The sequence below is a fragment of the Penicillium cataractarum genome (assembly GCF_028827025.1).
Source record: "Penicillium cataractarum strain IBT 29864 chromosome Unknown utg000002l, whole genome shotgun sequence".
NCBI lineage: Eukaryota > Fungi > Ascomycota > Eurotiomycetes > Eurotiales > Aspergillaceae > Penicillium > Penicillium cataractarum.
Window position 1 is genome coordinate 534,414 of NW_026622738.1, and position 17,314 is coordinate 551,727.

General features: G+C 52.5%; 3 protein-coding genes across 3 annotated transcripts; 2 read left to right on the plus strand and 1 right to left on the minus strand.

The window, feature by feature from the left end:
* Positions 1–131: 131 nt before the first annotated feature.
* N7496_002253 (polyketide synthase) lies at positions 132–8,511 on the plus strand (the record flags this gene model as incomplete). Its single annotated transcript, XM_056695184.1, has 5 exons — positions 132–371; positions 420–564; positions 617–885; positions 951–3,665; positions 3,727–8,511. The coding sequence occupies 5 exons, from the start codon at positions 132–134 to the stop codon at positions 8,509–8,511; spliced, it is 8,154 nt and encodes a 2,717-aa protein (XP_056557396.1).
* Positions 8,512–9,488: 977 nt separating this feature from the next.
* Positions 9,489–10,373, minus strand: N7496_002254 (transcription factor TFIIE subunit TFA2; the record flags this gene model as incomplete). Its single annotated transcript, XM_056695185.1, has 1 exon — positions 9,489–10,373. One exon carries the CDS (start codon positions 10,371–10,373, stop codon positions 9,489–9,491), a length of 885 nt encoding a protein of 294 aa, XP_056557397.1.
* Positions 10,374–11,020: 647 nt separating this feature from the next.
* N7496_002255 (putative filament-forming protein (Tpr/p270)) lies at positions 11,021–17,024 on the plus strand (the record flags this gene model as incomplete). The annotated part of the gene is made up of 2 exons (XM_056695186.1): positions 11,021–11,312; positions 11,368–17,024. The coding sequence occupies 2 exons, from the start codon at positions 11,021–11,023 to the stop codon at positions 17,022–17,024; spliced, it is 5,949 nt and encodes a 1,982-aa protein (XP_056557398.1).
* Between the last annotated feature and the right edge of the window lie 290 nt (positions 17,025–17,314).

Below are 17,314 nucleotides of genomic sequence, written 5' to 3' on the forward strand. Positions count from 1 at the left end.
CTTATAACTAGCATTGTCTCTGGGCCAAGGACTGCCATTTGTATATCAGGACAATATTTGACTCCTAAAATCGAGAATAAGACAGCACGCAATTTCACACTTCTCAGAGACCTCCTTTCTTCATCGAAAAAATGACTCCATACCTCAACGGAGAGACAGACGGCCATTCAGAGCGCGTTGCCTGTCATGGGGCCGAAGAGAAAGAACCAATAGCCATCATTGGCCTGGCCATGCGTGCCGCTGATGAGGCCACTGATGCGGAGGCCTTTTGGCACTTTCTCCTGAGAGCACGTCAAGCAACTCGGCCCATACCAGAGGATAGACTCAGCTCAAAAGCATTCTACCACCCAGACCCCGATCATGGGGGAACAGTACGTGATGTAGCAACGCAATCATGATCGTGGCTGATATCTTCCAAGTTCTATGCCAAAGGTGCATGCTTTCTTGCAGAGAGCCCAAATGGATTTGATGCTGCTTTCTTTAAAATGAGCAAGACTGAAGTGCAAAGTCTTGATCCCCAACAACGAATTTTGATGGAAAATGTGTACCACGCACTGGAGAATGGTGAGATTGGAACATTTCATATTCACAACAGGAATGCTAATCTTCTACATAGCCGGTCTTCCAATGGAAGATGTCATCTCTTCGAATACGTCTGTCTTCGTCAATGGTTTCAACTACCATCATGCAGATCGTCTCAATAGCGACTTAGAACTTTCTTTCAAACATAAACCAACTGGAGCTGAAAGCTCAATGATTTCAGGCAGAGTCAGCTGGTTCTACAACTTGCAAGGAGCTAGTTTGACAGTCGATACTGCTTGCTCGAGCAGTCTTGTGGCTCTTCACCTCGCCAGGCAGAGTCTTCTTGCGAAAGAAAGTGAAATGGTAAGTGATTTCCAGAATTGACAGAGATAATGAATCTTGGTTGACAAGTTATATTATGAGCAAAGGCCATTGTGAGTGGTGTGAGCGTCATAGGATACCCTGCTCATTTGATGAAGATGTCCCATTCCGGGCTTTTAGGGCCAGAGGGCAAGTCAATGGCATTCGATTCTCGAGCCGAAGGTTACGGCCTTGGAGAAGGTGTCGGGACGATCATTCTCAAACCGTTATCTGCTGCGATTCGTGATGGTGACACAATCCGAGCACTCGTTCGTGGCACTGGCCTCGGACATGATGGCCGCACTCCTGGGATGACATATCCAAGTGCAACTGCACAGGAGTCACTGATTCGCAAAACCTACATGGCTGCGGGTCTAAATCTTAAAGACACAGTATATTCTGAAAGCCATGGAACTGGAACACAAGCTGGAGACTTGATCGAATGCACTGCCATTGCGGCTGCATTTGAAACTCGGCATCGAGACTCACCATTCTACGTTGGTGCTGTCAAGCCCAACCTTGGACATCTTGAAGGGGGTGCTGGCATTGCTAGTATCATCAAGTCAGTTCTTATCCTGGAATCTGGCATCATTCCCCCAAATGCGACACTGGAAGAGATCAATCCAAAACTGGATAACGCCTGGAATCTTCGATTCCCAACGAGCTGCATTCCGTGGCCGACGTCAGGCATCCGCAGATCTTCTATCAGTGCATACGGAATCAGCGGCACAAATGCTCATTGTATTTTGGATGATGCGTACCATTATCTGAGGCAGAATCGGTTAATTGCTCGGCATCGAACTAGCGAATCGGTCCCTTCGGAAGAGGACATCGAGACCCTGCTCGCCCATGTTTTCAAGCGCTATGAGAATGAAATCAAGGTTTCCAGCTCTGAACCTTCTGAACCCCAGACCAAAGGTGCTGGAATTAACGGCGTTAAAGGCACGAATGGTGTGAATCATGCGAATGGCGTCAACGGTTCGCATGGCACTACCAGCTCAAACGGTGTCAAAACCACCAACGGAGTCCACAGCACCAACGGAGTCCACAGCACCAACAGAGTCCACAGCACCAACGGAGTCCACAGCACCAACGGAGTCCACAGCACCAACGGAGTCCACAGCACCAACGGAGTCCACAGCACCAACGGAGTCAAACTCTCTCATCGTGTTCACGGGGCTAAAGGAGTGCACGGCGTTAATGGACTGTCTCTTGAAGCCACTGAAGCCCCAATGATATTCGTCTTCTCGGCCTTTGATCAGGAGAGATTGGAGAAAGTTGTTATACACACCAACAACTACGTTTCATCGCGACTTTCGGACTTCAAGTCTTCCACCGAGCAAGCGCTGAACGATCTAGCATTTAGCCTGTCCGAAAAAAGATCTCGACTTCCTTGGAAGAGTTATGCCTTGTGCAGCTCTGTAGACGAGCTCCAAGTCAAGCTTCCCCAGTTGCCCTCAAACGCGATCAAGTCCCGGTCGTCCTTGCGAATCGGTTTTGTTTTCACCGGTCAAGGAGCTCAATATCCACGGATGGGCCAACAGCTGCTTATCTACCCAGTTTTCAGACAATCATTGGAAGCGGCCGGGGCGTACTTCAAATCTCTAGGCAGTGATTGGTCACTACTAGAAGAGCTGAATCGTGAGGCGAGGGACTCCAAGATATCCAAGTCTGCGTTTGCCCACCCTTTGTCTTGTGCAGTTCAAATTGCACTGCTTGACTTGTTGCTCAGCTGGGGTGTCATTCCTCACCGTGTGACGGGACACTCGTCGGGAGAAATTGCAGCAGCCTACTGTGCTGGTAAGATTTCGCGAGAAGCAGCATGGAAAGTGGCCTACTTCCGAGGCCATGTTCTCCGACCGGGAGAGTCAAAGCCACCTTTCACTGGAGGAATGATTGCAGTGGGCCTTGAAGAAGAGCCTTTACTCCATCTCCTCAAGGAGGTACACTCAAGATTCCCCGGTGGTGCGCTGTCGATCGCTTGCCACAACAGCCCTCGCAATCACACTGTTTCTGGTGACCTTGATATGGTGGATGCTCTGAAGGAGATGCTTGACGAGCAAGGAGTCTTCACCCGGAAGCTCAAAGTGGAACATGCCGCTCACTCTGCTCACATGGAGTACTTCTCAGCCGAATATGATGACCTGTTGGGAGAGCTACCGTCGAAGCATCGTTTGAACTTTGACCACACCGTCCATATGTTCTCTACTCTTACGGGTCGTTTGTTGGATGCTTCATGTGCACCTGGAAAGGCATCACACTGGCGGGACAGTATGGTGTGCCCTGTCAAATTCACCAATGCCCTGTCGTCAATGTGTTTCGACCCTACTCCAACAGACGGCTCTTTGACGCAGGACACCTGGGTGGACGTAATCCTCGAAGTCGGACCTCATCCAGCAATGCAAAGCGCAGCCAAGGAAATCGTAGGCTCAAATGTCGAGATACCATATTTGGCAACCCTAAACCGAAAGGATGGAGGATTCAATAGTTTGCTTGAGACGATTGGAAGTCTAGTTGTCCGCGGTGCATCTGTCGATCTGGATAAGGTGAACAGAGCTACCAACCCTTCAGTTGCGCCCAAGATGATTGTTGATTTACCTCCCTACCCGTTCAACCATGAAGAGCAAGCCCTCTACGAGAGCCGTCTGATCAAGAATACACGCCTTCGTCAGTTCCCTAGGCATGACTTGTTCGGGGCTCCAGTGGCCGATTGGAACCCCAACAGCCCACGCTGGCGCCATTTCCTGCGCGTTTCCGAGAACCCGTGGCTTAAAGAGCATGTGGTCAGTATTTTCACCCTCCATTATGGAGCAAAAGTCAGCTAAGATGCTAATCTTCTTTCAGATCGGCGACAATTACGTCTTCCCAGGAGCGGGTTATGTCGTGATGGCAGTGGAAGCGCTGCAACAAATTACGGATGATTCCGATGTAATTGGAGTGCATTTGAGGGACATACTGTTCAAAGCAATGCTGGTGGTTCCGGATGATACACAAGGAGTGGAAGTATGCCTTTCCTTCTATCCTGTGACAGAAGCTAAGACCTCCCTCTCAACCACATGGAGGAGGTTCGAAGTTGCCTCGTACAACCAGGAGACCGAGGAGTGGATTGAGCATTGTACTGGTGAAATCGCACCAAATTTCAAGAAATCGCTGAATCCTATTGATGGTTCTCGTCAAGAAGAGATCGCAAAGGCTGAATGGTTGGCATTCGTGCAGGCCAGAGAGAGCAGCTGTGATGCGCCGGTTGATTTGGCTCCCATCTACAAACATCTCAAGGACATCGGTATCAACCACGGAGATATCTTCCGACGCCTGTCTAATGTCACCATCGGTGATGGTGACCAGGGCTTGATGACCGGCGATATTGTTGTTCCTGATGTCAAGCAAATGATGCCAAAGCAGTACGCGCATGAACACCTCATCCATCCAACCACCCTCGACAACGCTTTCCAGGCGGTGTTTGCCGCGATTTACGATTTGAATGAAAAGAAGATGTTGCGACGCGGCTGCATCCCAAGCTCCGTTCGAGAAATGTGGTTGTCGACAACAGAACTGTCGTCTGAACCCGGTACGACCTTGCGCTGCACAAGTGAGGCTTCTCCCAGTCTCCATGGTAGCTTTGAGAGTACCATCCAAGCCTGGAATCCTTCAAATCCGGGCGCGAAGTTATTCTCCCTAACTGGAGCTCGATTGGCTCCATTCAAGGCTGAAAGCAGTGATACTCCTTCCAATGACAGGAGAACGTGTTATTCGATTGAGTGGCATCCAGCTTTGAACCTCATCACCAACAACGATTTGCAACAACTCTTGCCGCAGCCCAAACACTCGCCTGCGAGCTATGCTAGCCAGTTGGAATGGCTGAGCAAGTTGCAGCTAGCTTCGACTCTCTTAGCGAACGATGGTCTTCGGGCCATTCGCGGGGACAAGGCAGCTAGTCTGGGAGATCAGCACATACCTTATCTCAAGCTCCTGCGAAATATCGCTGCCGATCTCACAATTGATGCTGTCCCATATGTGTCCTTAGAGACCTGGCTGAAGTATTCATCGAATGCCACACTGAAAAAGCAACTCTACCGCGAGGTTGAGGCGAGGGATCCTGAAGGTGCATTGCTGATCAAAATGGCGTCAAAAGTCTTATCTATCTTGCGAAAAGAGACCACAATTGAAAAGCTCCTTTCTGACACGGATGAGCTCATCTGGGCTTGGGATAAGAGCAGCTTATCACGAGGAAACATTCTACCCACGCTTACACAATTCCTCACTCTCCTCCGCCGGAGCCACCGCAGCGTCCGCATCTTGGATGTGCAGGGGCGCACAGGAGCTCTTTCTGAGCACGTTCTCCAAATTTTATGTGAGAATAGTGATGCAGACTTTGTTGAGCAATATGTCATTGGTTCTCAGTCAACCAACAGAATTGAGGCACTAAAGAAGCGCCTTGCTGCTTGGGGAGACATCGTGAAATATAAAGCCCTCAACTTGAGAGTCGATCCTCTCGAACAGGGCTTCGATTTAAAATCCTTCGATTTCATCATCATCAACGATTCTATTCGGGGGATGCCCAACCTGAATGAGACATTTTCCCGACTTAACTCTCTGGCAAAGCCCGGGGGCCGGTTGTGCATCCTCGAGGAGATGCGGCCGGAGACGCTACATGCCAATGTTTCATTCGGTTTTGTGCCTAGCTTCAGCCAGGCAATCGAAGTGTGCCCGAAACTCGATACATTTGCGCACAAGTATGACTGGGACAAAGCCCTCCGAAAGACTGGATTCTCTGGAATCGACTTCGATGCTTCGAGTTCTACCTTTGCTGAGTTCGCAGACTTCACCTTGATGGTGTCTACTGCAAAGCACACACAACAAGAGGATGTCGTGCGTTCTTTGGAGGTTCTCGTCATTCTGCAGTCCCATTCAGAGATCTCTCGCATGCTCACTGGAAAATTGATCGATGCTGGCGTGAAACTTTCAATCTGTCAGCTTGACATGCTTCGTCCTGAGGACCTAGCGGGCAGAACCTGCATCTCCTTGCTCGAAGCCGAAGAGCCCATCCTCAACAGCTTGGATAGCAGCACATACCAATCAATTCAGAACCTGATCACTGGAAGTGATTCACTGCTGTGGGTCACAGGCGATCCATTGACACACCCTGAATTCCAGATGGCGACGGGTTTGATTCGCACCGTTCGGTGGGAACTGGATCGCAACAACCTCAATCTGGTAACGCTTGCTCTGGATGGAGAGGCCACTGCCACTGCCGAAGGTAATGTTGAGGCGATATTCCGAGTCTTCGAGCATCAATACTTGAGACACGGTGTCGACCCTGGCGGCTCCAACGCCGAGTATCGTGTCCGAAGACGAGTGATTGAGACCAACCACATCGTCAAGGACAAAGGTGCAAGCACAGTCATTCAAAGCCAGTTTGAGCGGCCACAGGCAATTCTCCAGCAGTGGGATGCGATTGAACGACCCGTGCGTTTGGTCAATCCTCAGCCTGGACTAGACAGTCTTGTATGGGTCACCGATGAAGAGCTCGCCGCGCAGCCACTTACCCCCGATGAAATCGAGATCGATATTCGTGCAGTCGGACTGAACTTCAAGGACCTGTTGGTGGCAATGGGAGAGATCGATCAGCCTGGCTTTGGACATGAGGCCGCTGGTATTGTTGTCGCAGTTGGCTCGTCCGTGAGTAGCCTCAAAGCCGGCGATCGAGTCATGTGTCTAGGTGATCCTTCCCCAGGCAGGATGGGCACCTTGCGCACGCGGGTTCGCACCCATGCCGGGCTGGCAATCAAGATCCCCGACACCCTCAACTTCGAAATTGCCGCGGGAATTCCAATCATCTACAGCACAGTGATTTATTCCTTGGGTCACATCGCCCGTCTCAGAGCTGGTGAGAAGATTTTGATTCACGCTGCCGCTGGTGGTGTTGGACAAGCCGCCATTCAATACGCCCAGGTCAAGGGAGCGGAGATCTTTGTGACCCTCTCGAGCATCGAAAAGAAGCAATTCATCATGGACAACTTCAACATCCCCGCAGACCACATCTTTTCGAGTCGTGACTTGACTTTCTCGCGAGGAATCAAACAGATCACCCCTGCAGGCGTGGATGTTGTCCTCAACTCACTCAGTGGCGAAGCGCTGCGACAGTCTTGGGCCTGCATTGCGCCATTCGGCCGATTTGTCGAGATCGGAAAGCTTGATTTCCAAAATGGTTCCAAGCTCGATATGACTCCTTTCTTAAACAATGTCACCTTCTCGGGTGTGGATCTCAACGCTTTGGCTGAAGAGCGCCCGGAGAGCTGTCAAGAGATTCTGCAAGAGGTAATGGAGTTGTGGCTGGGAGAGAAGATCCATGAGGCTCGGCCAACACATGTCTCCGAATATGGCCAGTTGAAGGAAGGGATGCGTCTCTTGCAGACTGGTAAGAGTATCGGCAAGATGACACTCGTTCCAGGTTCGCGACCTGTGTCTGTCCTGCCAGACCGCCTACCTCCCCTTTCACTGGATCCCGATGCATCGTTCATCCTGGCAGGTGGTCTGGGCGGAATCGGTCGCAGTATTGCCCTCAAACTGGCCAGAATGGGTGCTAAGCACCTCATCTTCCTCTCGCGTTCAGCAACCGTGCATGAAGCAGGGCAAAACACCATCGCCAAGCTAGAAGCTCTCGGTTGCAGTAGCCACGTCTTCCAGTGCGATATCTCGGATGACGCTCGCCTCCGCGAAATTTTCGCATCCATCAAACAAGATTTGCCCCCAGTCAAGGGGTGCATACAATGCTGCTTCGTGCTGAGAGATGGAGCCTTCGATTCCATGGCCCACCAGGATTGGGAAACCGCTCTTGCTCCAAAGGTCTCTGGATCTTGGAACCTTCACACGCTGCTGCCAGATGTTGACTTCTTCCTGATGTTGAGCTCTATCACCGGTATTGTCGGCAACCGGAGCCAGGCCAACTACAACGCTGGCAACAACTTCCAGGATGCACTTGCACGTCACCGTGTTTCCAAGGGTATGCACGGTGCCAGTGTCAACCTGGGCGCTGTGGTAGGAATTGGATTTGTTGCCGAGAACGCTGAGTATGCTGGGAAGCACACGTTCAAGATGGCCAACCAACAAACCGAAGATGAGGTCCTGGCTGTGATCGAGTACATGATTGACCCACGTCATCACACTGCCTTGAGTCCTGATAACGCGCAGCTGGTCTGCGGTCTCCGAACCCCGAGGTCCTACAGTCTCGGAAACGAAGACCAACCGAGTCATCTCCAGTATCCGATGTTTTCCCAGCTGCCTCCGGCGCCCCAGGGCATCTCAGGCGCCGTTGGTGCAGAAGCCGGAAAATCCGCACCTCTCATTCGTGATCAACTTCAAGCAGCCACAACGCAGAATGACGCTTCACAAATCATTCACAAGGCTCTAAGGAACAAGATGGCCAGCTTGCTCAATGTGAGCGAGGATTCTTTCGATGACTCTCTCAGTGTCCGCGAAAACGGAGTTGATTCACTGATTGAGATGGAATTCCGAACATGGTTCGCCAAGGAGCTGGGCGCAACCGTGCCTTTGAAGGACTTAGCCAAAGACTTGAAGCAGTTGAGTTCAAGGCTGGTTCTGCTGAGTTCATTCTCCAAGTTCCATTAATCGATGAGCGGGCAATGATCAAGCAGTCAGCAGCGCTCACAAGGGAAAGCCCGGGACTGCCAAATCGTAATGTGGCGGAAGGGGGAATTAGAGATAGTGCTTTATGTAGCTCAATCAACTAGCTTGAAGATCTGACACGAGGATGTGTGTTCTCCCATTATAATTAGATAGTCCGGTAGAACCCGTAGAGGATCGACAATGACTTCGAATATGGAAGGGTGAGTCGATGCTTATGTCTCCCCCTTGCATCAGGGTCTTGGCGGCGGCGGAACGATGTGGCCGTCTAGCGTCGCGACAACCTACTACATTGCTATTTACGAATCCTACCTATGGCAATCGTAGAATAGAGAGGGCTTACGGCTCGAGTATTTTCAATGCATATTGTGGTACCTGGGGTCGCTCAAGAACTGGAATTTAACTACCCACAGTACAAGCAATTAGCTAGGTGGGTAACCGAGTCCCCCCTGCTCACGATATATATCTCCCGCCTACCTGGAACCTTGAGCAGACCCTCTGCATATTTCATTGTACCTACCCGTCAGGGCTGGTAATCCCCATTTTCGGGCAAACCCAGATGCTAACTACGAGGACACTACTACCATTCTCGAGTAGTGATAGAGATTGTTGGAAAACTTCCTTCTGCTGCCATTAACTACATGGGTGGTCGATAAGTCCCCACCACTTCAGGGCTGGGGTGTGATTCCAAGAACCTACAGGTTTGTCCTTATACTCCCTTTGAAAATATTTGCCTTGATAGTTTTATCTGGGTATCTAATACATTTGGCATAATAACAATTTTGGCGAAGGATCCATCCATACCGCGGAATTTGCGCAGAAAAGACGTAAAATGAAGGCAACCTAAGATAAAGCCACCGCCCGGAAATAATAGTCGCCCGCAACACCGATGCAATGCAGAGTAACTGAAAGGGTCTCCTGGCCCCGACAGAGCGAACCTTTGCTAAGAAGGTAGAAGCGAATCACCGCTTGAGGTGAGAGTAGTCCCGCAGGATACCCTGCATGTGGGTGTTGGTCGTCTTGCCACTGCGACGGGGCTTTTTGGTCTTCTTCTGCTCCACCTTGATCCGAGGCTTGATGACCTTGTTCTTGTTTGTGGGAATGATGCCCGCTTTATCCAGGGCCTCTTTGACTGCCTGGGGATCTGGGATCTTGATCTTCTCCCAGATCTGCTTGAATTCAGGATCAAAACGCTCGATCAGCGAAGGGTCATTCGCCCAGACCATTTTGGCGTGATCATCCTTCTTGTTCCGAGTCACCAGCAGTTTGCCTTCCTTCTCCAGTTGGTTGATTGCTTCTTCGACATTCAACCAGCCCTCACGGAGCTCACGGACACTCATACCGGCGGCCGTCTTCTGTGACTGTAGCTTTTGTAGTAGTTGCTCGGCGTTTCGTACGTTGTGTGGAGGTCGGAAGCTGAACGTCCCTTCGCCACCGGCACCAGCCGGATCGTAGTCCACTTTCTCGTGTCTCTGGAGGATGCTGCGGAGGGCCTGGACGTAGGCCGGATCATGCGCTCGATGCTGAAGCGACAGATAGGATACAATGTCACCGAATTTCAGAGGTACGCCCTTGGTCTTCATATGCTCGATCGCAAAGAGGACCTGGGTCATGATATCCTTGCCCGTGCCCGTGTTCGCCGGCTGCGAATAGACAATATCCGCATCGTGTCGCTTCTTTTTGAAGTCGGCAGTTGAGGAAGGAGTCGGTGCAGATGAAGGTACCTGCGAGCTGCTGCCGGAAGCCGAGAGATTGTTGGCCGCAACTCGTCGCTGCTGGGGCAGGCGGTTCGCCGACTCCACAACGCTGGCATTGAAGCTCTTGAGCTGCTGTTGAAGGTACGACATGGCTGCAACGATGTTTGGAAATTGAGTAGGATTCGAGGGCGAGAGTTAGATGCGTGAAGGGGAGCCAGGTTTGGGAGAACCAGGATGTGCTGAGGATGAGCGGTTGAGCTAAAAAAAGCTCAAAGGGTTTGGCGAATCAGACCATATGAGAGGCGGCGGTTCAAAGGAATGCCAGGCAGTCCGTTGAACAATAACAGAGAGAGGTGGAGGAGGGAAGATGGCCCTGTCCGAATAATCAAAGCGATCTAAAGAAACCAAAGTCGTCGAGACTCTAGGCTACGGGGCTGAAAGAATAGTCACGTGATAATTGTGGTGCTAACCGCCTTTGACGGAAGCAACCCAAAGCGCGCCGCAACGAACCCTCGCCCTTTGACTTCTTGGCCTCACTTCATATCTCGAATTTCCCTTCCCCATCCCCCCACCCACTTGTCGTCCTTTCAACCTCTACGACTTTCCATTCTTTTTTTGTATCGCCATGTCCTAAGGTTCCCCCGATTGCGCTGTGTGTACTTGACTCCGAGCAGTGCACACCCGCGCGTTGGGACCTTGAGAGCTTCCGATACAGCTCCAGCTTTGCGCCGCGACTTTTTCCTTTCACCCCAACGTAGCGGCAACACGACCTCACCACTGGTGAGATTCCTTTCATCATGGCGGACACGGCAGTCGCACTACCGTATCTGTCCTCGCAATATGCCATCCCAGAAGCTACCCTCTCCACCTTGACCCAAGCCCCAACCGCGGAATTAGTCAACCAGCTCCTGCAATCGATCACAAAGAAGGCACACGAATTTGATGAGCTCAGATCTGACAAGCTTCGCTTGGAGGTTGAGCTTGAAAATGCCGTGCGCAGCACCGAGTCGAAAGTCAAGCTGCTGAAGACATCGGTCGAGAAGGGCCATGCCGACATCGAGGAATTGAGAAAAAAGCTTCATGAATCCGGTACTTATAGGCCATGGCTTTGGTTTGAAATTGGCGTTCATCTGACAATCGATAGAAACTATCCGCTCGGCCCTGGAGTCCGAAATCTCCAACCTCAAAGCGTCTACCATCTCGAACGAGGCCGAAGCCAACGCTTTCAAGTCTCGTATCTCGACCCTGGAATCCGAAAAACGCGAAAGTCTGGCATTGCTCGAATCCAAGACTGCGGCTCACGATAAACTCGGCGAGGAGCTCTCAGCGCAGCACAAAAAGACAATTGAGCTACGTCGTGAGCTTTCTACGGTAGAACAGAACCTGCAGGCTGCCAACTCCGCCGCTGCAAGTGCTCGATTCCGTGAGCAGAATCTGCAACAAGAGGTGGAACTGACTAAAAAGAACAATGAGTGGTTCGAGACCGAGCTGAAGACCAAGGGCGCGGAGTACACAAAGTTCCGCAAGGAAAAGAGTGCAAGGATTGCGGAGCTTCAACGCAACAACGAGGAGGCTGCCATCACCATCGACACTCTACGACGTAGCGAGAACGCTCTGAAGGCCCGACTGGACGAGACTGAGGAACGTTATGAACAGTCTTTGGCTACTGTCAGCCAGCTTAAGGAGAGCGCCATCCAGACCGAGGAGACCTTCCGAGTGGAGCTGGAGACTGCGAGCCGTCTGGCTAAGCTACAAGAGTCCGCTGCTCACTCTGCCAAGCAACGTGCACAGGAGTGCCAGCTTGCCCTCGAGAATGCGAAGAACGAAGCCGCGGAGGAGATTTCTCGCCTTCGCGTCGAAATGGAGACCGAGCATGCCGATAAGGAGGCTGCAGAGACCCGTGTCTCTGAGCTCGAGGCGACAGTCGCCCAGCTCGAATCGCAGGGTCCGGGGAACCGATCCGCGAGCCCTGCTCGTTCTTTGAATGGCGCAGGACCTACAACACCCCTTCGACCGGGCACTCCTGGCGGTACTTTCTCGCCACGTATGTCGCGTACCAAAGGTAACTTGACCTTTACGCAGATGTACACGGAGTACGATAAAATGCGGACTCAGCTCTCTGCAGAGCAAAAGACGAACCAGGAACTGAGGTCTACGCTCGATGAAATGCTCCAAGAGCTGGAATCCACCAAACCAGAGATTGATGATCTGCGCAGTGATCATAAACGCCTCGAGGACGCGGTCATGGATTTGTCTGGTCTCTTGGAAAGCTCTGCCAAGGAGCGCGATGATGCCATCAAGGAATCAAGAAAATGGCAAGGCAAGGTTGAGGGCCTCACCCGTGAAGGCGATATTCTGCGCCAACAACTTCGGGACCTTAGTTCCGAAGTCAAAGTCCTGGTCATGGAAGTGGCCATTGCCAAACACGGCGAAGAGTATGATCGCGAGGTGCTTGAGAAGATCGCGCGGAAGGAAATCGAAGACTCCGCAGCAGATCTTAGCCCAACTGGTCTTTTCATTAGTCGCAACCTTGTCACGTTCAAGGACCTCCACGAAATCCAAGAGCAAAACCTCACACTCCGGCGTATGTTGCGTGAGCTCGGCGACAAGATGGAAGGCGAGGAGGCTCGCGCCAAGGATGCCATTCGCCAACAGGAAGTTGAGGAATTGAAGGAACTGAGGATTCGTGTCCAGACTTACCGTGATGAGATTGCCAACCTGGTTGCGCAATCAAAGAGCTACGTTAAGGAGCGGGATACATTCCGCAGCTTACTGACTCACCGGCGCCAGACTGTCGGGGGAGAGGCAGCTTTCTCCCAATCTGTTCCTCCGGGTTCTGCACCACCCGGTGCATTCGACAGCCAAATGAAGGAAAACGCCGATTATGGCGACCTTCTCCGCAAGCTGCAAGCCCATTATGATACGTTCCGCGAGGAGACGCTTGCAGACCACTCCTCTCTCCGCCAACAAGTCAACGAGCTCTCGAGAAAGAACAGTGAGTTGATGAGCGAGATCAGCCGATCGAATAGCCAGCTCGCTGCCGCGACGCAACGTGCAGAACTCCTCCAAAGCAATTTCGATATGCTCAAGAACGAGAATGGCGGGCTTCAGACTCGTTATTCCACTCTGCTCGAGAGCTCTAGCAAGCATGAACTCCGCACACAGCAAGCTGCAGAGGATCTCGTTGAGGCGAAGGGTCTCGTTGAGAGTCTCCAGCGGGAGAATTCTAACCTCAAGGCCGAGAAGGACTTGTGGAAGAATATCGAGAAGCGTCTGGTTGATGATATTGAGAGTCTACGCAACGAGCGTGGTCGCCTTGACTCGTTAAATGCCAACCTGCAAACAATTCTCAACGAGCGGGATCATACAGAGTCCGACAGCCGCCGCCGGCTTCAATCTGCGGTGGAAACACTGGAGTCTGAGCTCCAGTCGACAAAGCGGAAGCTGAATGACGAGACTGAGAGTGCCAAGCAAGCCGCATTACGTCGAGACTATGAACAGGAACAGAATCAAAAGCGGATTAATGACTTGGTAACCAGTTTGGGCACAGTCCGCGAGGAATTAGTCGCAACAAAGACCACTCGGGATCACCTTCAATCACGTGTCGACGAGCTCACCGTTGAGTTGAAGAGTGCAGAGGAGCGCCTGCAGGTTGTTCAATCGCGGCCAAGCGTTCCAGCTGTGCCTACCGATCGTTCCACCATCGCCGAAGCAGCCGTAGACGGCAACGGGTTGACTCGTGAACAGGAGCTGCTCATGGAAGTTTCAGAGCTCAAGCGTGATCTTGATCTCGCGAAGGGCGAGCTTGCTCACGCCAAAGAGCAGGTGGAAGAATACCGGGCGATCAGCCAGTCGACTGAGGAGCGGATGGAGGCTGAGGCTGATACCAACGCCCAATACCGCGAAGAGACTGACCGCCTGATCGAAGAGAAGGACAAGAAGATCCAGGACCTCGAGAGCCGGGTTGAAGAGATTTCTACCGAGCTTTCTACTACCACTACTGAAATCTCGAAGCTTCGTGATGAACAGGGCGAAGCAACCCGTCACCTCGAAGACCAGAAGGCTTATTTGGAGTCGGAAGTTACTCGTATCAAGGACGAGAACGACCGACATGTCGCGGCGGCAAAGTGCCATCAGGACGATCTGAAGGCACAAGCTGAAATCTCGCAGAACCTCCAGAAGAACTACGAGGCTGAGCTGATCAAGCACGCTGAGGCTGCGAAGAACGTCCAAGCCGTTAGGGCTGAAGCCAACCAGTTGAAGCTCGACATGGCTGAGCTTCGTACACAGGCCGAGACGTACAAAAAGGATCTGGTGCAGAAGGAAGAGAGCTGGGCGGAACAGAGAGCCCGGTACGAAGGCGAACTCGCCGAAGTCCAGAAGCGCCGGGAGGAGATCAACCATCAAAACTCCGTTCTCCACACCCAGCTGGAGAATATCACTGGTCAGATTGCTGCCCTCCAGCGCGACCGAGCAGGTGTGCCCGAAAGCGATGAACAAGAAGGTGATCAGGCCGCTCCCGACCTGGAGGGACTTCAAGAGGTTATCAAATACCTTCGACGTGAGAAAGAGATTGTGGAGGTTCAACACCACCTTTCGACTCAAGAAGCCAAACGGCTGCGCCAGCAATTCGACTACACTCAATCCCAGCTGGACGAAACTCGCCTCAAACTTGAGCAGCAACGTCGTGCTGCAGCAGACAATGAGCACAATGCCCTGAGTCATAATAAACTCATGGAAACGCTCAACGAGTTGAATGTGTTCCGTGAGAGCAGTGTAACTCTCCGGAACCAGGTCAAGGACAGCGAAGCGGCCCTTGCTGAAAAGGCCGCTCGTGTCGACGAGTTGACGCAGCAAATCCAGCCTCTGGAGACTAAGATCCGTGAGCTGGAGGGCATTGTCGAGGCCAAAGATGGCGAGTTGCAGCTGTTGCAAGCTGACCGGGATCATTACCAGAAGCGCGTGCAGAACATTCTGCAAAAATATGATCGCGTTGATCCACAGGAAATGGAGGCGTTGAATGAGAAACTGGCGACTTTGGAGAAAGAGCGCGATGCGGCTATCACTGCGCGCGATGAGGCCATCTCTGCGCACGACACTCTTCAAGCTGAGGCCGCAGAAAAGATCCAGGCCGCGGAGCAAGCCGGGGAAACTCGCATCACCGATCTTCGTCAAAAGCTCACGGAACAGTTCAAGGCCCGATCCAGGGACCTGTCCATGAAGATAAACACCCACAAACAAGAGAAGGATGTGTTGCAAGTCGAGCTAGACCGCACGAAGGCTGAGCTTGAAGCGGTCAAGGCCAAGGTCCCTGAAACGTCTTCTGCATCGACGACCACATCAGCTGCCTCTGCCGCCGATGAGGCTGCTCCTGTGAACGCGACGCCCGCGTCCCAGTTCCCCACGGCTACCACCACCGTGGTATCATCTGGCGACGAGCAGAAGATCAAGGAGCTGGAAGCCAAGATTGAGCGCCTGGAAGCCGCTCTTGCCGAGAAGGACGCTGTTATCGCTGCCAAAGATGCGGAGATGGACGCACGAGTCAAGGAGCGTGCCGACAAGCTCAAGGACTCATTTAACAGCAAACTGGCTGAGATCAAGGCAAGCCACCGCCAAGAACTCGAAAAGCTCTCCTCCGGGGAGGTTCCCGTCCCCGCCACCCCCGTTGCAGGCGCTGAACAGACGCCTTCCACACCATCCAGGACTCTTCCTGGTCTACCCGATCTTACTGACCAGCAAGCTCGCGACCTGGTTCAGAAGCATGAAACGATTCGTACGATCGTGCGAAATAATATCCGCACGAAGGTTGCTCAGGCCGAGGAGAAGGCCAAGGAGGAAGCCCAGAAGGCTTCAAAGGCCCATGAAGAGGCCGTGGCCGCATTAAAAAAATCGCAAGAGGAGGAAACGACCGAAAAGGTCAGGGCTGCCGTTCAGCTATCGGACAAGAAGACTGCCGCGCGAATTAGCATGCTTGACACGCGCCTGAAGCAATCGATGGCTAAGATTGAAGTCGTGTCCAAGGCTGCCGATGAAACTCCGCAGAAGCCAGTGATTGAAGTTTGGGAGATTGCGAAATCAGCGCGACCTCCAGCTCCAGCCCCGAAACCTCCAGCGGGTGCATCTCCGGTGCCCGTTGCCTCTCCTGCGCAGCCCAGCCCTGCAACTCCTGTGGTGTCCACCCCTGGCCCAGTCTCTGCTGCCCAGCAAGCTGCCATACCCGTACCTGAGCCCGAGGCTTCTGTGCCACAACAGAGTGAGCCCGGAGAAGCGAACGTTGAGGCTGCTCCGTCTACCCCAAATCCATTCGGGCAAGTACAACCGAGTCCTCAACAGCAACAGCAGCCGCAGCAGCCTACTTCACTACCCTCGAAACCTCCATCAGGCACTGCTCCCGGCATGCTGCGCGCCCTCCAGTCTGGCCTCCCCGTTGCTCGTGGAGGTCGCGGTAGCCGCGGTGGCGGCCAACAGAATCCTTTCGGTCACCCTCAACCGCAACAGGCTGACCCGCAACAAGTCCAAGGACAGATGCCGAGCCAGCGCGGTACGGGTCTTCCCCGTGGCCGAGGTGGTCGTGGTGGCCAAGGGCGCGGCCAAACAGCTGGCGGTGCCCAGACCCAAAATCAAGGCCCGGGTAGCCCTGCGGCCAATCGTGGTGCGCTAAATGTGCAGGCCCGTCAGTTCATTCCACAAGGCAACAAGCGGTCGCGCGAGGATGGAACTGATGCAACCAATGAAGGCGCAAGTGGTGGAAAGCGCATGAGGGGAGGTGGTGGACAAGCTCGCGGCGGCGGTTCATCTTAAGGTGTTCCTCTTTTCTATATTTTTCTATTGATGTATTTCTTACTTTTGAGGTGAGGCATATTGGGTGCCTCGGATGCTTTGCTTTTGCCCTTCGGGGCCGTCATGTTTTAAGCTGCTGAGCATATCTTTCCTTTTGTTTCTGTATCTAGATGCTCAATCTATGGTGGGGTTTCTGGAGGTTCAACATTTCGCCAGTTGCAATTGCAACAGACCTAGATTTCGTAGCAGAACATCTTTTCAGAACCACTATGGATCTTGAGAGAATAGTCACCACACTAGTATTATTACAC